At 37.3% G+C, this 22,089-nt stretch overlaps 2 protein-coding genes across 2 annotated transcripts in view; both read right to left on the bottom strand.

Annotated features, from left to right (window-relative positions):
- Positions 1–3,899: 3,899 nt before the first annotated feature.
- PDCL2 (phosducin-like 2) lies at positions 3,900–8,834 on the bottom strand. Its single transcript, XM_010002524.1, is given in 6 exon segments — positions 3,900–4,005; positions 4,007–4,043; positions 5,216–5,424; positions 6,368–6,514; positions 8,137–8,224; positions 8,705–8,834. Coding segments are annotated over 6 exon segments (717 nt in total).
- A 3,208-nt stretch (positions 8,835–12,042) lies between these two features.
- The window catches only part of NMU (neuromedin U), a 12,858-nt gene continuing 2,811 nt past the window's right edge, over positions 12,043–22,089 (bottom strand). Inside the window, exons 2-9 of the mRNA XM_010002523.1 lie at positions 21,429–21,487; positions 17,619–17,666; positions 17,461–17,520; positions 16,888–16,917; positions 16,736–16,786; positions 14,876–14,950; positions 13,156–13,209; positions 12,043–12,078 (exon numbers count right to left, since the gene is read on the bottom strand). Of these exons, the coding sequence (XP_010000825.1) occupies positions 12,043–12,078; positions 13,156–13,209; positions 14,876–14,950; positions 16,736–16,786; positions 16,888–16,917; positions 17,461–17,520; positions 17,619–17,666; positions 21,429–21,487 (413 nt within the window). The remainder of the gene's footprint in view (positions 12,079–13,155; positions 13,210–14,875; positions 14,951–16,735; positions 16,787–16,887; positions 16,918–17,460; positions 17,521–17,618; positions 17,667–21,428; positions 21,488–22,089) is intronic.

Genomic DNA, 22,089 nt, shown 5'->3' with positions numbered 1-22,089 from the left:
GGGCTGGGCCGCTGCCGCGGGGTGCGCCGAGCCCCGCCCTGCAGGCCGGGGCTCCCTTGGGCCGGGCCGCCCCCGGCCGGAGCAGCGAAGCCCCAGCAAACCCCGCTGCGGGCGGGCGTGAGGCGGTGCCGCTCGTGCGGTCATTCCCGTCGGGCATTCCCGCCGCGGATGCTCCCAGGAAGCAGCCGGGCCACCTCAGGCCACTTAGGGATACAGGCCGCCCGTCCTTGCGGGTGGTCGGTGGTTTCCTGCATCGCGGGGCGTGAGCTGGTTGAACTGAACGGGGCGGCTGAGAACGGACTTGGCTGTCTCAGAGCTTTTGTCTGCACACAGGGCTTTAGCGCCAGTTTTATGAGATAGTCGTGCTTAGCTTTTAAATTAAGTTGCTCCAGCTGAGTTTAAAATCTGAACACCTGCTAAAATCTTGTACCTTTAAAACCCTGCACTAATTCTGCCTGCTCTGTGCAGTTTGCATTGTACTCTGCTAACATTGGCTGGCGAGGAGGCCTGAGGGACTCTGGAGCACCAAACTGGTGGAAGGCTCACAGCAAGTAAGTTTCCACCTTCCTGACTGCAAAGTGGCAATTTCATTCTATCCTTCTCATTTGCCAGTCCTTACAGTTTGGGGTTGTTTGTGTGGCTGCAAGGTAAAAGTAATTACGAACCTGATAAACTGAAGTGGCATGTATAGGGTGGAAATGTTTTTGTTAGGCAGACTACATGGTGAAGTGGTGTGGATTCCTTCAGGAAATGTATCATTTCAGCACAGGAAGACAGATCTGCAGTAGGAGTTTGCAGGATGTCTCTGACAAAAGCTACCATTCTTGTGTGTGTTTTTCAAGCTTGTAAAAACTGTAAGATGTGTCTGCATTATTGACTTTGCTGACTAAGTTGTGGAACAGTCCAGCTAATAAGTGCAAACAGCATCAGGTACCAGTTAATCAGAGAGATGACTGATACTGCACAGTCTTTATGTAACAACTGTAACAAATTCCAGCCGTATTGTCTACTGCAAGACTGGACTGTGCTTAGATGTGTAGTGATTGTGTATCTATAAAGCTTAATGAGTGTTTGTGTCTGGAATGAAGCAAGAAACTTGACTTGGCTGCAAATTTTCATGGATCTTTCTGGATTACTTTTCAGGTACATCAAGCTCCACATTTAATTCACCTTGTGACCAGTCTTATGCAAAGATACTGTAGGGACAGGATCCTCTTTAGCAGTAATGCTGCTAAAGAGCTAACCATGAGCTCAGTTTTTCCACTGGAAGAACTCTAAAAGCCTCAGAAAAACCACTTATTTTTTTTGTTACTTATTGATGCATAATACTCTATTTCTAGTTTTCAGTGGAGGAGAATGTGATAGAAACAAAACTGGTAATTTCGTAAGTCATGCAAAGGACAATGATCCTATGATGAAATGCAATAAGGAGAACAGGATACAGCAGAAATGGAAAATCCAGGAGAAGATACATAATTACGAGAACTAGAGTATGGCCAAGAAACCAAGAGGCTAAAAATAGCATCAGGTTATACATACCAAGTTATTTAGTAACCATCAGTAATATTTCAGAAGAACGAAGTAGAGCTATTGTCCTGTTTCCTTTCACATCTCGCTTGTATGGGAGCATAGCACCTACCTACTGCAATCTTGCATTTCAAGATCTGACCAGATCTTGAAATGATGCACATCTTGCATTTCAAGATCTGACCAGATCAAAACAGGCAGCATAGCTGTGGAAATTGCACACGTTTTCCTGTGGCCTAACCAAGGTAATTTTTTTAATGGTTCTTCTATTTTGAAAGTATTTTCAAGGCCTCTGAAGGAACAGGACAGAAAGCTTAGAAATTGTGTGGTTGTTTTATGAAGCTATTCTTCACCTAGAAATGCCATTTTTCTGGCTCTTACTGTCAATGTGAGTTTGCTCTGATGTGTAATGATAATTGTGCTTTGCTCACAAAGGTTACACGAGACCCAACTTAATTTAACTATAGCCACGTTTCCTACAGAACTGTAATCATCATCTCGTGCATGATATGCTTCAAAGCCATAGAACAATCTTCTGCTCAGAATGTTCCTTTTTGATCCTCACTGGCATGCTCAAAAGCAAATCTGTTTGAGGAAGGTGAATTTGAAACTGAATTTCACATCACTCCAGAATATTAAAATCAGTGAGTTTAACAAAGATACTGACTTGAAACCCTGTCACAATCTACATAATCCTTGTGAAGAAAGGTTTACTAACATTCGTTCATAGACCTTTTTCCTACAAATGGTGTAACTAAGAACCAGAAACATCTGCTTTTAACCTACAGATTCCCATTGGATTTTGCTGCTGCATCTTCTCTGGCTATAATCATGACCGCATGGTCACTTGCATGAAGTAAGGGTCACCAAAGGAGAGGCTTGGGCCTTTCCTGTCTTATCTAGTGACATACTACTACTGATGTGACAACACTAGCACTTGCACAGTTGTGTATTGTGCTGTACCTCACAGCAACGACTGGAGAGGTTCACTGCTGAGAGGATGCAGGTGGTAGTTCTCCTTTTATAGCAACAAACAGTGATATTCACCTGACATGACTGTGGAATCGTATCTGAAGTTACCAATGACCTATTTACATTTAAACTAGTTAGCTTTGTACTTCCCAGTGGCAAATAAGCCACTATCTCTGAAGTGCATCTACTAGTTATCTCTTTGTATCTGCACAGTAAAAGTTTCTAGAAGTGGTATCTGCCTGTAGGTATCTACTAATAGTGCAGCTGTATCCTACTGGCTGAAAAAAAACAACACGTTAATGTGAATTTTCTAGTTCTTTTTCTGGGTATCTGTGTGCCAAGTTTTTTCTTGCTACATCCTGATGATATAAACCATGTCAACTGTGTGTAACAACCTTCATTAGCACATTGAGATTATTTTGTATGATGAGTCACTGGAAAAATAACAGTACTATACCATTTTATTTCATTACTAATAAAAAATGCAGAATCAGAAGTGTGGTCTCTTCATTCATGTAGTTTTGCTTGTCTACAGTTGTACTGAAAACTGTTTTGCTAAGAATATACTTATTTTTTGTTAGGAAGAAACAACTGATCCAACTGTTGGTGTTTTAAAATAATGGGAAGATTATCCTGGACACTGGAGAAAACTCTCGAACATCTCTTAAGCAAACTATTTGTCAGTGGATTTGGGGATGTTGCTGCAGGTGTGGGGGAAGTGATAGGGCTTTTGCACATTCCTGTACATATTTGTATATATTTGTACATATTTCTTTTATCATTAGTATTTAATTAAAGCTGTCTAGTTTGGGTTTTGATCCAGAAAGTCTCTCCTTCTCTCTCTCCTTCTCTCTCTCCTTTCCCTAGCTGGGTCAAAGAGGGCAGGGATTGAGAGCATTATTGTCTCTCATTCAATTGCTGATCCTGAATCAAACCATGATAGGAGCCAAATCATGATTTTTGCGTCTCACTATATACATCATTGTCTTTGGGTCACTTTTTCACTGGAGGGAACTGAGAAAGTCCTTAGCAAAGCAGAGCTCCACTACAGTGGTTTCACTGAGAATTAAGAGTATCTCACATCCATGCTGGATAAAAAGAGGAGGAAAGTATGGAATATCATCCACCAGCTAATATCTTCCCCTTCCTGTTTCATTTAAACAGAGTTTGTATTAAATTAAGAATCCAAACTCCTAGTGTCAATGACAGCCTTCTATATGATCCTAAAGGTAAGTATGACTTTTATCTACTACATCAATTTTCTTCCACAAATCAAAAATACACAAGTGAAACAAAAGCTTTTATTTTTTCATTTATTTTTAATGTCTCAGGCTTACCAAAGGAGTAAAAAAACTGTGACCTCATTTATGTCAGAAAAAAATATCTTCATTAAAATTTTCTCAAGTAATAGATGGTTTCATCATATCACTGCTTTTTGTACTGGTGACTTCATGAGCAGACAGTGTCATCATATCTATAGTGTTCTTTTTTGAGTTCTGAGTTAGTTTCTATTGCTCCAACTTGCCCTAGTTTCCTTTCAAGCTCTGTAAAAACAAATGACAATTTATCCTGATAATTGCGATAAATTCTCACATAGGTTTTTTTTTTATTAAAGACCAAACTCCATATCAACAACAAAAAAATTGAGCCATCCTTTTGACAACCCAACTTTATCTCATAAAATATCTGTGGATCGCAAAATATCCATGCTTATCCAATATTCTTACCACAGAATTACATATTTTTTTTTGGCTTTTTGTAGACTTTTTTTTTTTTTCCCCTACAAAAGTATTAAAAAATAGTCTCCACCTTGACCTAGACAGGTTGGAGTGTTATGCAGGGAGAAACTTGATGAAATTCAACAAGGGCAAGTGTAGAGTCTTGCATCTGGGGAAGAACAACCCCATGTACCAGTACAGGTTGGGGGCTGAGCTGTTGGAGAGCAGTGTAGGAGAAAGGGACCTGGGGTTCCTGGTGGACAGGAGGATGACCATGAGCCAGCAATGTGCCCTTGTAGCCAAGAAGGCCAATGACATCCTGGGGTGCATTAGAAAGGGTGTGGTTAGCAGGTCAAGAGAAGTTCTCCTCCCCCTCTGTTCTGCCTTGGTGAGGCTGCATCTGGAGTATTGTGTCCAGTTCTGGGCCCCTCAGTTCCAGAAGGACAGGGAACTGCTTGAAAGAGTCCAGCACAGAGCTACAAAAATGATGAAGGGAGTGGAACATCTTCCTTATGAGGAAAGGCTAAGGGAGCTGGGTCTCTAGCTTGGAGAACAGGAGACTGAGGGGCAACCTCATCCATGTTTACAAATACGTTAAGGGGGAGTGTCAGGATGTTGGAGGCAGGCTTTTTTTAGTGACGTCCAGTGATAGGACAAGGGGCAATGGGTGCAAACTGGAATATAGGAGGTTCCATGTAAACATAAGAAAAAAATTCTTTACTGTAAGAGTGACAGAGCACTGGAACAGGCTGCCCAGGGAGGTTGTGGAGTCTCCTTCACTGGAGACATTCAAAACCCACCTGGATGCGTTCCTGTGTGATGTACTCTAGGTGACCCTGCTCTGGCAGGGGGGTTGGACTCGATGATCTTTGAGGTCCCTTCCAACCCCTAAGATTTTGTGATTCAGTGATCTTAAGCAGGGATTTTTAGATCTAATTAATGATTGCAAGCAACATCAAATTTTCTATAAAGTGAATTTTTAAAAGTATTTCTCATACCTTCCACTTGAAGATGTATTCCCCCACATTCAGCTACTCCAATGAACCTGCCTTTTATTTCACCAGTTTTGCATACAAGTATTGTAGGTAAACATCTGTCATGGTAGTTCTGAATGCAGCTGTTTACAATGGCTTTGAGAAACTTGACTTCTGGAAACTTTCTGACTAGCAGGCTGAGATATTCATTAACCAGTAAACACATTGAGATGCTAGAAAAGAATAAAAAAGCATGATGACATTTGCAGTGTAAATGATCTGCAAAATAAATAAAGTAATTGGAGCTTTTGAAGAATAAATGTACCATTTAGTTTAGTCTGCTTCTACTTTAATTTGTTTTAAGAATTGCACCACAAAGTTTATTTAGTTTCTTCTAAGATCATCAGGATTTAAAGAGCTATCCAAGTAAAAATTTCAAGGCAATGTAAATAGGCAGTCTATAAAATGGGTCAGTAAAGCTATCAGATGCTTGAAGCATTGTGCCTCAATTTTGTTCTCCATTAAGATTTTGAAGCTCATTTTGTCCATTTACTGTAGGGTTTAAATGAGGTTTTTACGTTTGTTTATTTGAACAGGTTTTCAGTTTAACATTTACTTATTTCTCCATTCTTTTTGTAAAATCTAAGAAACATCATAGAAATGTTTGTACAGTCGTATTACCACTACAGATCTGTTCATTACTTTCATAGCCATTATTTGCAATACAATCACCATAGAAATCTCAGTTAAAGGGGGAGAAAAAAAAAAAGAGAGAGTTTTTTGTTTTGTGGGGTGTTTTGTTTGGTTTTTTTGTTGTTGTTGTGTTTTGTTCCTTCCCCTCTAGGCCTTTAACCTTTCAGAAGTTGGGGTCTTTGTAGTGGACTGAAGTTCAAGACGCTGGTTTAGCCGAGGCACCCGCGGTGAGTTCCAGCATCGCCCTCTGGTGGCCCGTGACAGGTAAGGCAGTTTCAGTGTCAGGATCATAGAATGGTTTGCGTTGGAGGGGACATTCCAAAAAATGAATTAATGTATCAAGGAGGTCCCATACTCCTTAATTCCACTACCTCCAAACAACTGCTATTTAATTAGTCTATTTTATTTAATGTCTTTTGGTATTGATTTTTAATTGTCAGTTCAATTCTCTCTATTGAACATCTTAAACAGTCAAGTAATTACCTTGATCAATAAAGATGAATTATGACCCAAACATCCTCTGGAGCATTTGTAACTTCCTGTACATACTGCTCTCCACAAATTTCTCTTAGCTCCCCATACTTTTGCCTCCTCTGATGATACTTCTATTCTTGCAAGCATTGCTGCGCAATTAAAAGGCAATAATAAAAATAAGCATTTATAACATTTCAAATTAATTTTAGAATAATATCTAGAGCATTTATCTCAATTACTTTAAAAAATGCTTTGCATAACCCCTTATCTCAAGGTCTTCTAACACAATTTCAGAGCCAGAAAGGCTTTAATGCTAATCTTTATTCAGAAAGATAACATTGAAATACATTTTCTTAGTTTTATGTTTCTCAGTATTGCATTTAGGAAACCTGGGTAACAAGCATGTTGCACAAGGGTTTGTCATTTGAGACAAAGCCAGAAAAAATAAAAACAGGTATTATCTGTTTTTCTGATTCTGAAAATGAGATTAGTTTGAGGAAGAACTACCATTACTCATACTAATTTTTATGAGATAATATTAAAATAATTCATGGAAATCAGAATGTAAAAACAGTAGATGGCAGTCTTCATCTGTAAAACTATTTAGAAGGTAGAAAAGGAAGATACCTCACTGACATTTGCTGAACCAGCTATTAATTTTACTAACTGAAATCCACTACACAAGTGGCTTTTTCAAAAAAGATTACATTATGTATGTCCAGTGTTATTATACTCTAGCAACAATGCATGATGTTTTAGGTTCACAGCTTCCACATAATTATATGAATTATAATGTTACTATGATAATAGAGCACTAGATATGCAGTGTCAACACTTGAATTATTTTAGTCATTTTCACAATGCAAAAGCAGTAAGTACAGGTATAATGTAGACAGAGGAAATGGTTTTGATTCTATTAGCATTTTTATTCTGTGTATACTGTATGTCTCAGTTTTTCTTAGTTACAGCTCTGCAGAACTCAGCAGAATACTTTGTAGAATACCTACAATATATATATTTATATATATGAATGTCCAGTATAGCTAAAACTACTATGTCTCCATACAAGTTGCAGAAGTTTTTCAAACCTCAATTAATAAAACATATTGCCTCTGCCTGATATCACAAGTGAAATGATTGGTGTACTCCTATTAAATAGCTGAATAAGATTGTGCCACAGTTATGCCTAAGAACAGCACATTGTATATCACAGAATTACACAACTGCAGCATGGCTGAGTTGGAAGATATCTCTGGAGATCACCTGATCCAACCCCTCTGCTCAAGCAGGGTCAGCATTGAGCAGGATGCCCAGGAATGTGTCCAGACATCATCTGAGTATCTCCAAGACTGTAGACTCCACAGCCTCCCTGGGAAACGTGCCACTGCTCAGTAAGTGTTGAGTATCCAACACTTGAAACATACAACATACAATGCTGTAGTGCAGTGTATCTTCAGCTGACCTGAGGACATGTAACAGTAGTTTTCACTGTGGCCCCTTCTATTATTTTTATTTAAATATCCGCCATTCAGACAAAATTAAGTACTTTTAAAGGGGAATAATTTTGTTTTAACAAAATATCAACGTAAATTATGTTGTAAATGCCTTCTTTTTGCCACTGGCAATCAAGAGGAAGTAGGACAGTAATGTGAGTTCTGTCTTTCCGCTGGCAAAGGTGAAAAAAGGCAACGGCATCAGTCAGCAGACGTTACTATTCAAAAGATTCTGAGGGTTTTTTTCAGGAGCATGTACATATATAATTGTGACACATGCCCTGTTAATCTGGATAGAAATTTCTATCAGCCTCTTCAAAGTCTTCTTCAGGTTCCTTCAGTTCCTCAAGATTAATTTTTTCATACGGTTTCACTACAAACAACATACAAAAAAATGTCACCTTTTGCTCTCACAAGTGTCTACAAATATTTAAAATGTACAAAAATATTACACAAACATGGAAGTAATGAAAAGAAAAAGATGTACTAATATGTGAAAATACTGAACTTTGGCGTAACTCTGGGTGAGAGAGAGAAAAAAATGTTTAACTGTAACTATACAGGAAAATACAGAAATGCAGGACTGGAACACTTCAGAATGTGACCCTTGCTTATACTGACTAATTCCTTTGTGAAATTATGGAAATGAGCTACCTGTACTTGTTACATGTCATAGTGTTTGTCACTAACTGTGTTGTGCATTTAATTCAGAATCCTTTTTAAAATAACCAAGTGAAAAGAATTAAAATAAAAATATTATTGTACAATATTTGAGTTATAAAAAGCATTATGGAAAACATCTCTACTTTTCAAATTTACCATACTAATGGCATGTATTTTAAATTTTACTTGCCTACTGCTTTCTACAAGTGTAAAAGAATTTCTTCATTTTCACCTTTCATTTTTTCTTTTTGAGGAAGAATTCCAAAATGTCTCAGTATGTCATTCCATTTAGTATCTTCATTTGGATCCTGCTTTAACATTATTAAAAACAAAACACAAACAAATCAACAAAGCAGTCTTGTGTGCTCTTTTTTTAAATCAAAACCAACCCTTTTCACTTTGGCATATATTAAGAATATAACAAAAGGAAACCAGTACTTTAGAGGCTGTAATACCTGAAGGTAATATTCTCTAGCAGGAATTTTCATTTGTCTTTTTTCACTTCTGAGGAGGAAGCAGGGAAGGGAAGAGGGCAGAGAGGAGGGAGAAAGGGATGGAGGGAGGGATGAAGGGAGGAGGAGGGAGGGAACTCAAAATGAAAGCACAGATTAAATAATCAGTCTCCAAAATATCAGCTAAAATTTTGTCTAAAAGATATTTGGAAACCTAGTTCAGAAACCCAAAACAATACACTGCTTACTTAAACACCCTTAAAGAAACACAGCTTTAGAGAAGCATGGTTTTGTATTAGCATTTCTACGTCACTACTAAGAATAAGGTATTGACACTGTGAATAAACATGTACAAGCACGTCTAGAATATAAAGCAAAAGATGTTTTTGTTTTAAATGAACTATTAATATTAATATGTCAACATAAGCTACTTCATAGACTATGTTTATAGCACAGGACTTCTGTAGGTGGTGTCTACATACTGGTAATTTTAACTAAACTGTTAACATAAAGGAACTGCATGCTATTTGCAAGCCTGAATTTCTACTGAAATTATCACATTAATATAATTTGTTTATTGTAACTGGCCTGCTGTTGGAATTCTAGAATTACACACTAGGAGGCCTTGAATATGGATTAGGAGTAGTAAAGCAGATTTAAAACAGGTTGTCAATCAAAAATCATGGCAGTTTTCTCCCTGAAATAATGACTTGTTTGGAAACCTCTGTAAAGAAGTCCCTGTATAAATATGTCTATATTAGAAACATTTAGTGCTATTCATAATTCCATAATAATGCAGCATCAAATGAACAAAAATTTCACCTGAGGAAACATCCAGGATTTCCATTGGATTACTGCCATGCCCACAGATACTACATTGGCCTTCCAGTCGACAGCTGCCTCCTTTTTATTCACCAAGACTCTTGCACGGAATTTAGCATGAATATAATGAAACAAATTCTAATAATGGTCAAGTGCTACACATGCCTCAAGGAATTTCACAAAGGTAAAAGAATTGCTTTGCATTTTAGATGAAAACATCCTTGGAAAATCCACAAAGAGAGTAAATAGAACCATGCTATCACTCAGAAGGAAGTTAATTACATGGGTTTGCAAAAAGACTCTTACGTCTGCCAGTGTCTCTGGCATGAAAAAGAAGTGAAAAAAAGTGGAAAAGAAGAGACAGTGGTTCATGACAGTTCTTCCAACATTTCTATTGCCTGGGGTCACAGACTGTAGGAGGGGTACTGCTACCAACATTCATAACAGCAAAGTACTCTGGCTTTGCAAACATCTACTGCCTTATTGCTAAGATAAAGCAGAGATTCACACCAGAATACTTTAAATGGTCCTTTCCGTAAAGATCCAATATCCAGATTTTGGACTAGAAATTACATCTCCATTGCAAATAATTAATTATAGCATTTGGAAAATTATTTTATGGAACATTCGACCTCTAAAAACATGGTTATTACATCACCAAGTCCTTCAAATATACTAGCAGTCTTATTTTAACTTTATCCACATATGAAAACGTGGATAAAGAATTAAGAATAAGTGATGTTTTCTCCTTCTTTGTTTGAAAAGTAATTGATATAATCAATTGGAAAAATAAAAAATAAAAGAGAAGCTCTATAATCTAATTAGATGGTCACTAATGGGTCTGGAGAAGGAAAAACACAAATGAAGATTCTGCTGTGGTATAATTTCTCAGGGTTTACTTTTGACAGCCAGGGTATCCAAAAATCCACAGAACTAAAAGCACTGCTCCACCAAGGGAATTCCTGAAGAAACACAAGTGATACGTATGCACATAAGTGCTTTACTGTATGATTTCCTGACATAAGTCAAGATCAGATTTCCCCACTTCGTTCAATGCAATTCCTTCTCCATAGAGAAAGACACAATAATTTTTTTTTCAGGCAACCAAACATTATTAACCAAAGGCATTTTGAAGACTGCCAAACTCTTTTATCACCAATATAGTTGTGCAGGCCACCTGCAGAGCACTCATCTTGACACCTGACACTGCAGACTGCCAGAAGTCCACAGGCTACAGTGAAGAAAGTACAGGCGTAGAAAACATCATCTTGAATACCAAACCACACTTTTGTCTGGCCTGCCTAGATAAACTGTGATTATTGAGACTGCATCAATCACTTACAATGTATTCTGAAAAAATGCAGTAGTCTACATTGCAAAGATTCTCATTAAAACAACTAAGTGCCTTTATTTATAAAGGAAAATAAACGTACAGAACAGTGTTGTTAGAGGCAATGTCTGTTGCATGCACACGTTAACTTTTTACAGTTGCATGACACAGTGTAAACATCATAACTCTAGGAAACAAATGTAATATGCTTGTAATATAATCAAGAAAGTAAAGAAACTTTTGAATTCTTAACAGAATCTAATTTTAAAGAACATTTATATTCTAGTGGTTTTTAATTGTACATTGGTAATGACAGGAAAACAGTATGTCCATGTACTCAGCATTTCTGCAGCATTAGTTCTAGATCAGGAATCTAAAATCCTGAAAAATAAGAAAAAACATTACCTGTTGGCATAGTATAACACTAAATACTGACAATATGATAGAGGTATAAAATACGTAAGAAAATAGAGTATTATATTATTGACATACTTTTTCTCTCACTCCAAAAGCCTGTACTTAGTTTCAGTGGGGTTTTTTTGTGTAAGATTAGGTGATTACCCCCAGGATGTCAGTTTACTTCACAGAATGTATTTGACAGGGAGTTGAATCAGTTCTTCCTGACATATAATTACCATAATTAGTAACTTTCCAAATTGTTTACAAACCTCGGATATCTTCCAGTTATTGCAGTCAGAAACACCTCTGTGTTCTATGTTCTAGGAACTGAGTACCTACAGCTTTTATTTACTTCATCTTAAGTTACATGCATTTAACACCACCGTGAGAAATTTGTGGAAAACTGAGTTGACTACACAGTTAAAGGCTTTCTGTTCCCAACATAAATATTGCATATTTATTTATGTTTGTATAAAAATAAGCTAATTTAAATGTAGATCATTAATAAAAATAGTGAGTACCTCGTCAGCGAAAATCCACTGATCTCCTTCCATTGCGTGGCTGAAAGACAAATATTCAGTAAGCACTCTACAAAACCGACTGGTTTCAATAACAAAGGCCCACCCAACTTGGTATGTACAGAAACTGGTAAACTTCTCCACTCTGTCAATGTGATCATCAGTAAAGCTAAACTGAGACCAGTCACTGTTTAATATATATCCATACCTGGAAAATTCTACAGTAAAGTTCACCACATATAGATTGAAGAATGAATAATGCCTATCTTGTATGATTTTATAAGGGGGAGAAGTAAAAGAGACCATTATCCCTAATTCTCTTTTGCATTTTCTTAAAACATGCTTACAGACTGTTTTAACATTATAAATGTTTGTTGCAATTAACAGACATTTAAGTAACTCGTTGTTTTATTTTTAGACTGTGTTCTTTAATATGGCCAAAGAGTTTGTCCCTTTTCACCATAGTCATTCTCAGAAATATTTTACTCTACTGAGGGACTTGATATAATTTCTGCTAAAGCTAATACAAAATTTCCTACTAAAGTTAGTAAGGATTTGCTTTTTGCTCTAGCATCATGAATGGACCGATACTAATGTCACCTGCAGCTCTGGCCTGTGGCAAGAGCTCTAAAGATTGAAGCCTGATACATAAGAGGTGTAACTACAAAAGCTTGCTGTCTTTTAATTGAATCATAGAATCATTTAGGTTGGAAATGAGTTCAACATGGCCACTTTCTGTTTTGATACAGTGTTTAAGCACAGCAGTGTATTTCTATTCCATGCAAATGTACCATGTTGAACAATGCTTTACAAGGATAGTCCAAGATGCTGGATTTTCTATAACTTTTTCTGAGAATTATATACATAATAACCCATGGCTTATTAAGGCATAGCATGGTATCATGTATATACAGACACAAGGATACATACAAAAGCTTCCTCTATTTTAATCCAAGAAGATGCCTGGAGCAGATCTTGAGTAGTGCTGTAAGGTGGGATGGTCTTTCTGGTAAAAGATTCCTCAGTCACAGTAATTCTTTACTGCAATTCGCTGGTCTCTCTACTTCTTGTTCCGTAACCTCCATCACGAAATGAAAAGAAAAAGTCAAACAAACCATACCCTGTAGAAAAAGTAGCCTCTGCTTTGAATCCCTCCAGGTCCTTGAAGTTCTTCCTGAAAAAAAAAAAAAAAAAAAAAAAAAAAAGTGTTTTAAATAATATCTTCTCTTGTAAATGAATACATGTAGAGAGGTTTTTTAATATATACCTCTTTATATGAATCCATATAGAGAGGTATATATTAAAAGTATTTATTCGTACTACTCTACATACAGTCTTGCCCTTTAAAGGCATGCTTTATATATGTGTGTGTGTGTGTGTGTGTATATATATATATATATATGTCGGTAACAAGAAGTTCATGTCGTCATGTAGAAATAGCATACAACATGAATGAGGGCCAAATTCCACCTCAAGTTTTGACTCAGTTCCAATTGCTTTTGAATATTACTAGTAATGATGAGCAGCCTTTGCCTCCAACTTTCCAAATTTCATTACCCAGACACAATCAAAGTGTCTTCATGGTAGTGGAGTCCCTACAGACAAAGTAGAAATGGTCTTTGCGCTTTGCAGAAGGACGACAACGTAAAGTTTAAATGTCAGAAATACTTAAGACTCCTCCAGGAATAACAGCCCAGATGGTTCTGAGTTTTATCACAATCACCGCTCTCTCATTAATTCCCTAAAAAAGACCAGTGCTTAGGATATTCTATCCTGTCTCTACCGTACACATTGAGAAAAAAACTGTCCAATGATCCATATAGCAAGAAGGGGCAATAAACAATGAAAAAAATTTAATAGAAATTCCACTTAAATGTAACAAGTGCAAAGCCTGAAGTATTCAGTTGCCTTAATGAGACCTTCATGATTAGAGAACATATACACATAATCACAGTATTTTCATTGCTTCTGTTAATATCAGATATATGAGTGAGGTGTCTTTCCTGCAGGTGGGGAGACAAGCCAGTTGTGAAACAAAATAGTTCAAATCTTGTGCTTATCAGAACATAAAATGTAGATGGTATTTCTTTAACAAGGATGGTGTTTCTTAATTAAAAACTTGGATTTTGTGATCTCTTGGGTAATGATCATAACCTGAGTTGCCATAGAAAGAAATCACTTCATGCTCTACTCTAATGCTGTAAGCACTATGTAAAACAGGATGGCTCCCATCACTTCCAAACACCAGAGCAGCTTAAATCCAAGGAACCTTTCAAAGGAAGTAGGGTTTAAACTACATAATTTTTGAGTCTTGCTTTTAATTTTTACTCTAGTTCACCAGGTATACTATTATACTGAGTTTCTTTGCTCTACATAAATCAGCAAAGAATGTGCCATAAATTTGCACATCGTTTCTCCACATTTACATTGCAGAAGGAGTGTCAGAAAAACAGTACACAGTCAAAAACAGACTCGTCATTGCTCACTAAGCATTCATTCCCTTTTTCTCTTCCCCATGCAGCTGACAACTGTATGGACTTCCCTTAGTTGTTACCTCTTTGCCTGTACTGTAGTATATGTGTATAATACTGAGATGGGATTTAAACAGTGGACACAATAATGCCCAGTTCCAAGTGACTCAGGGCATACAGTTGAGATTATGCAGTGATCTGAAGACAGGAGTAGATAGTTTAACCAACGCCAACCATGACTAGATGAAAGCTGACATACATACTCATAGGATTAAGAGTTCATTGAAAACATGGGAGTTAACAATGTCTGATGAGCTCATGAATCACAAGGTGTGAGAATGAAAGCATACAGAGTTTAAGATTACATACGTCCACTTTGTATCTCTTCAGCCTTCTCTCATTAAGCTGGGGAACAAGTTGCAGCAAAGGATGCAGGACAGATGACTGAGAGGACATGAACACAGACACATGAGCAACAATAGCATTTGGACCTTAAGAGGCAAAAAAAGTTCCTTCCCACCATATTGGCTTATGGACCAAAATGCACCAAAAAAAGGGCTGAGGATGTTAATTGAGAAACTTATTGTTTTTTAACATTCTGACTTGATAACAAACTAGCACCCAGATTTATATTGATGCTGTGACTCAGACAGGAATGGAGGGAAAAGCTATGCATCTTCACCTCTGCTCATTGAAAGTTCAGAACTGTTTACAGACTTCTTGCCCAGGCAATTGCTCTTATTCAGACTTTGTTCAGTCTCTACTAGTGGTACAGAGAATATTTCCCAGTACTCCCACTAACATTTCTACCGATATCTACTACGGGAGTGAGCAGCTTCAACCTCCATTGTACTGAAAAGTTAATTTTACTTCAAAATAACTTAAATTGCAGGAATATAAAGTTAATTTACGTCTAGAAAACAGTGTGCAAGAAGGAACCATCTCAAGTGAAATTCGTAACTGTGGCATTGGGCACTCTACCTAAAAGACAAGCTCCAATCATGAAATTCCTTGTGTTCAACAAGATTTTAAGTGTTAATATGCTTAATAGGTAAAATTAACTTGCCTACTTGAGCCCATTTTGCACTGTCTGCCTAAGGTAGGCAATGTGGCATCATAATATCTAAAAAAAGAGAAGGCTAATTTGAGTGGAAGAGTTAAAGAGCATCCCAGCTGGCCACCTGGGCTCCGTCTTGCAGTCAGTGGAGAGGTGCTAATCAAGCCAAGTAATGATGGATCTCACCTAAGTTAGTATCTCTGAGAACTGGGCTAGAAAACAGTCAACTCAACAGGTAAACCAGAAGAAGTAAGAAAGCAGTAATTTCTGGGGGCAGATGGAGCAAAGATATTCAGGATGGGGACAAAGGTGGGTGTAGGAACCTCTCAAGCAGGAGCAGAGGCACAAATAGCTCATTTCACTGTGCCTGATTACCATTAAAACCTCCAGAGTGGCTCTGTCATGCAAACACTGACCCCAATATCAGCAATATAAGACATATCTCTGAAGAAATGTAAAGAACAAGGCAAAAATGGATATTAGCATAGAAAAATGATTGTTAGGAAGCGATAAAACATGAATACATGTAGCTTTCTTAAAATCCTATGGTGCACAGAAAAACACATAAATGGACAGAAATAACAGATTATGTTTGCACCATAAAAGCAAGGGTGGATCACATGTAGTTTATTTCTTGGTTTATGAGAATATTTTTACAGCAACAATACTAGGCTATTTTTTTAAATCCTATTTTTAATTTAAAGTATAATCTAAAACTGAGCGAGACTTCACTACTTTGCCTGATACGTATTTTATTACATGCACGAATAAATAGATACAATGTAATCAGTAAAAGTAATTAAGAGTTCTTAATATTTATGGTCCTGTTCTCATCATCTATAAATCAGCATTGTTTCACTGCATATGTTATGTTCCAGTATCAGAAAAAAAAAAGCACAAAAAAAAAAAAGCACTTGAACTTAATCTTAAATATTGAAATTACAAGATTAAGATGCAGTTGGGATTACATGAATATTTGGTCTTTTTTTTTCCACCCATGTACAGTGTTGATGATCCACTCCCATGTTATTACAACACATTATTTGTCTTACACATGAAAATTCCCATTCTGAGCTTGCTACACAGTTGGAGAGACTACTGGAAAAAGGAACTTTACCTTGGTTTTGTGTACCAGCACACATGGACTCACAAGGAGGTGCTATGCCACTTACCCTGATGTCTGAGTTGCCTGAGTCATGACTCTTAGAATAATGAAATAAGAACTGTTCAAAAAAATTAAAAGTGGGGTTTTAAAAGTGGGGAAAGGTGTCATGATTTTCGTGACAATTTTAGTGGGATCATAAAATATACATAGAAATCTTACCCTTTTGGTGTTGTCTTTTTCATCTAAGCCCTGTGGGAATAATAATCAGTACAGAGGCTTTTATTTGTTAAAACAAACAAACAACCACCACCAAAAAAAAAACAACAATGGACAATTTCATTCCCATTATAAACTCATCAGTACTGAATTGGAATATTGTCCTAATTGACAGTGTAACACATATCTTTGCTTATCCATGTAGCTACTCTTTTCAAACGTTGTAGAGAACACTGATTACTCCCTGCTAGAAGATATATAGGTTTAGTGGATGCTCCTTTGTATACCCTTAGAGTCTCCTAAGTACATCTCTTTCTCCATTGAGAGATCTTCATTTATCTACTCAACAGCAATAAAAACACCTAAAAACTTGTATCCAACCTGGAGATTTTTTTCCCAAACATCAGAGTCTCCTTGTTGTCTTTAATAGGTGTTGGATTAGGACACAATGTTGCAGAATAAGAACTGATATTACTTTCAGCACTGAGTGACACTTCAGATACTTGGTCCTCAGAATTCCTTGTACACTGAGAGATCAGCTTTTGGAAATGCTAAGTAGTCTTTCATGTGTGTTACCTGTGGCTTCTGGAGAAATCCCATGACCAAAAAACAAAGTTCTTCCAGTGTGCTGGATGCCTAACGTAAAGAAAACATTAAGTCAGGTATTGCATTTCCATTCCTACTGCATATAACAAATAGTATAAAAATAACAAAATAACCTCTGTCTGACTCACCTGTGGCTGAGAATCTGAGGACAGGTAGGCAGAACATGCATCCTCTATCTGTAAAAGTTTACACAGTCCTTCTTTAAGAAGTCAAATCAACAAAAAACAGGGAAATACTTATATTTTCAGAAACAGTTCAGTACACCTAAAGGCTTGGCAGGCTTGTTCACTCTAAGGAACCCTTTTAGGTACATTCATGAAATAATTTGCATTCAAGGGGAAAAAAAGGCATTAGCCACATTAAAAAAAAATAATAAAATATTATAATTGCTTGCTCTGAACAAACACATAGATATCTGCATCCTTTAGTCTCTTACCCCCTCATGTTCCTCTTATTTGTCCCCTTCTCGGAATAAATAATATTTTAAATTATTATTTTAAGCATCTAGGGTGTGGAGTATGAACTTAAATCTCTTCTGTGATATTTCAGATTATACAAAACTGAAAGAAAATATAAAAATTAAAGCAAGTGATTCAATGAGCAGTCCTCAAATACAACTCTTCCAATTGTATTCCAGCATCCCTGCAGGTGTATGACACAGGCATCTCTTGAATTATTATATGTGCCAGCACATCTTATGCCTGTCAGTCTATTTGTGCAAGTCACCATCAGCCAACATACAAGGCTTGCACTTATTTCTTTTGCAAAAGAGAAGCCTTACAAGATTTTGTTTAAAGGAGGTGCTTCCCAGATCACAGTACTATTAAGAGATACGGTCAATATATTTCAGGGAGTCTGAACTCAAAGAGCACTGTAGACGAAGTCACTGTTGATTAAATCAGACACCTCATCACAGAATAGAATGTGACACACAGACACAAAACCAAACCAAATAAATCTACAAACCAAACAAATCCACAAACCAAACCAAGAAGTTCCAAATTCCATTTCATCTTATCAGAACAAATGTCCATTTAGCTCTACATCTTATCTCCAAAAATGGCCAAATGTTGACACCCAAGGAAAAACCTAAGACAAGACCAATGGCTGGGTAAAACCCATGCTCTCCAACCACCAGCAATCTCTAGTGCAAGCACTTTGAGTCAGAAGTAAGTCCTTTGTGATAAAGCTCAGTAGATTTCTGTGCAGTGAATTTGATCAGTCTCTCTCTGAGCCACTGTAGAGTTTCCTAAGCACTGCATGAAATACTACTTCTGTTTGTCTTGATCAGTCTTTTCAAAGCTATCTTGGTTAAGTGTTATTATAATCTTGTCGTGGAAGAAGCAATGAATCAATGATTCCTACATAGCCTTGTATAGACAGCTAATCACCTCCTCTCTCTGTTGTCTCTTTTCCAAAGAATCCCATACCTCTGAATAATTTTAAGCAGTAACTAATTGGAGAGGGAGAAGAAATGGAATGAAAGACATTTCAATTCATGAAAATGGTATTACCAGTACTGGAAGTTCAAAGTATTCTGTAAGGAGAAGAAAAAATCTCCAGTATTCCAACTGAAGATGCTCTGTTAAATAAAAATGAAGAAGAGTGTCTTTATTTTTCGTTACATAGGTTTAAAGTTATACCAACCACCATTGGTATGCACTATTTTTTTCCACTGAGTATTTGATACTATTGGTCCAGATGCCAAAAACCTTTGCCAATCATCTTGTTCACAGATTGCGTAAAGAACAGGTGGGGGTTTTTTGCCCTTTTTTTTTTTTTAATACAGTATGCAATCCAATGGGTCTTATGATTTTATTATAGGTTAAAAGCCCTAAATAGCACTCTTTAGCAATGAAAACATTAAATGAAAAAAAGTACTAAACAAATAATGCAGATCCGAGTACTTTGAGACAAGTGATGATTCATTTCTCTTGAGACAATCTACAAGAAAGCATTAGCAGAGACAGTGGGAAAGCTAATAGCTCACAGAATTCCCCTTTCAAATAGTTTTGGTTGGTAACACATCCTCCCTGTCCTCTTTTCCTTTCATCTTGCATTTATTTGTCTCATTAGTTCAGCTTCAGTACTTTCAGAGTAAGAAAACGCAGAGGGAGGAATCAGCAGCAAATGAGATAAACTAAGCTGAAGTCATTTTGGAAGCCTAAGTTTAAAAATTGTTGTTTCTCCTTGGTGAGGGATTTTTTGTTTTTATTTATTTGTTTGTTTATTTGTAGCTGTAGGTGACTCTTAGAGACTAATGTAATTCAGCAGCAGGACAAGCCAGAGACAGCTTTGTGTTCAACACCATGCACAGCAAGGTATCTCTCAGCTAAAACCTGCATGGACAAAGTAAGGGCTGAAGAAAAGCCACAGCTTCTGTTAATTCCTTTTTCTAGATAATAAAAATTTAAAAAATTATAGTTTCTATCATCCTTGGTGCACCTTTTCTGTAATTTTCTCTCCTATGTCAGAAATGTGGCCTGAGGGTGAGAGCTTGTGAATTTTCTGGGGTTGAGTAAAAGGATGTGAGAGACAAGTAAAGGAACACAGTACTTAGTTATGAAGTTCCCGTATTTATCAACTCAAGAGTCACACTTGGAAAAAACTAAGTTCGTTTAGAGGCAGTACTTGTCCTGAATGATCCACTAGTAAAGTAAAAACAGGCAAGAACTGATTATTTTCACTCCAAGAAAGCCCACTGAACTAGTATGATTCTGTAATCAGGTTGATTTAGTGCATCTAATTTTCTCTCCTTAGACCCCTTCCAGTCCTGCATTATTATTGCTATAATAGTGCATTTTATACTGTTTGTATTATGTAATTTGACACAGTATCTTATGCGTAGCTTTTTTTCCCACCAAAATCAAGAGGAACTTTGCCTTGTTTCCAGTCACTACAGAGACAAATCCTGTGTTGCAAGTAGCAAATCTTAGCAAGAAATGCAGAAATGTATAAAACAGCATTTTTAATTCAAAATGTAAATAACTCATTTTCAGAAACTTCTTACAGGTGTCAGGATCATACTTTTTCTCAGGAGATAAATATCACTAGGGCTCGTTCAAGTGCCAGTCTAGAAATATTTTCATTTCTGAGTCAGTATTTCCAATATGAGCTATGGGGAGCTGACAGTAAGGGAAGTGTTTCCTGTAATGCAAGTCTGTATCTGTACTCCTATGAGTCACTTGCTGTCTATTATCAGAAGCTATGAAATTAAATATCAACAGAATACTTGAAGGCTACATCAAGGCCAGGGCATGCAAGTTGCAGGCTAAACACTCTCTGCATGGTATGCCCTGGCACTCCAGCTGTTCCAAAACAGCAGGTAAGAGCCTGTGTTAACACATATGTCACATTCTAGAGTCAAAACAAATCTTCATTTCAAATATGAGAGTTGAAGTTGTGATAACGATCAGCAGCAAAATGTTAGAGAGGCTAATTGAGACAGTAGATTATCCTTTACCTAGTAAATTGAGAGGGCTGAGTAGGATTAAATACAGTGTCCCAGCCCTGTGTGCAGAACAGAAGCAGTGAGAGGTAAGACTAGATGAGTTGAAACAATTCCTGTGTATTCGGTATAGACTATAAAACTACCAAACAGGACACTGTTGCTTCAAGGGGTAGTGGCTGCCTGGCCATTGATAGGTAAATGACAACTGTTAGCAAACATAGCTCTCCATTGAGCCAGGACAGTCTTTTCCCAGAATGACATCCCAACATCCAGCCTCAATCTTTCTGGAACAACTGTTCAGAAAACCTGGAAAATATGTTGTTTCACCTCTTTGGTGATGTCAGAATCGGAGATGTAGAGGAGAAGCAGAACTGGAAGAAGAAGCACCTGAACTCTGTGCAAGAGAAGTACTGGAGAGTGAGGTGTGACTGCAGCAAGGATGGACACAGAGGAAATGGGAGTATACTATATGGCAGATGATGCTTACCTCTTTCCACAGCTGCAAATCCTCATCTGCCTCGAGTGGCTGGGATGGCATTGGTGCACCTGGAAGCACAAACTGTGCTTAGCAATGCTGTACAGAAAAAGCAATTTCTGTAAGTATCCCATGTTGGTGACTGAGGTAAAAACTCTGAACACAATATGATACCTAGCACACAAAGTCTGTGAGCTGTGTGGTTCAAGGAATTCTGCTGCCCTGGGTGTTCTGGGATTCATCCAGTAGTTTTTGCCTGCTTTATGCTAGCAGAAGCTTTCTTCACAAGTTCACAGTAGATACATATGCTCACATCTCGTGGCAACAAATTGTGCGGAACTTACTCAGGTTTCGCTGAGAGTCAGGTTAGCATTAGTCTGTTCTCAGTGGTAGGCAGCAGGCAAAAATTTGGCACAGAAGCTTTTGTATGCTAAGACCTGCTCAGGAAAACACATTCCAGTGCCTACAACCTTGAGCTTTCTGAGAAATTGGCTCGCCTCCAGCTCACACATTGCAAGTTGTGAGTAAGGATCCTACCTCCTTCTTTCTTGTATGTTATAATTAAAGAATTAAAGATAGAGATTTTATAACCTTCCAGACAGTCAATAATTACCTGTGGTCACTCCCCTCACCCCCCCCCCCCCCCAAATCATGAACCAAATTAAACAAAAAA

This window comes from Chaetura pelagica, unplaced genomic scaffold, assembly GCF_000747805.2.
Source record: "Chaetura pelagica isolate M959 unplaced genomic scaffold, ChaPel_1.0 scaffold67, whole genome shotgun sequence".
NCBI lineage: Eukaryota > Metazoa > Chordata > Aves > Apodiformes > Apodidae > Chaetura > Chaetura pelagica.
This window is presented reverse-complemented; position numbering and strand designations above follow the sequence as displayed.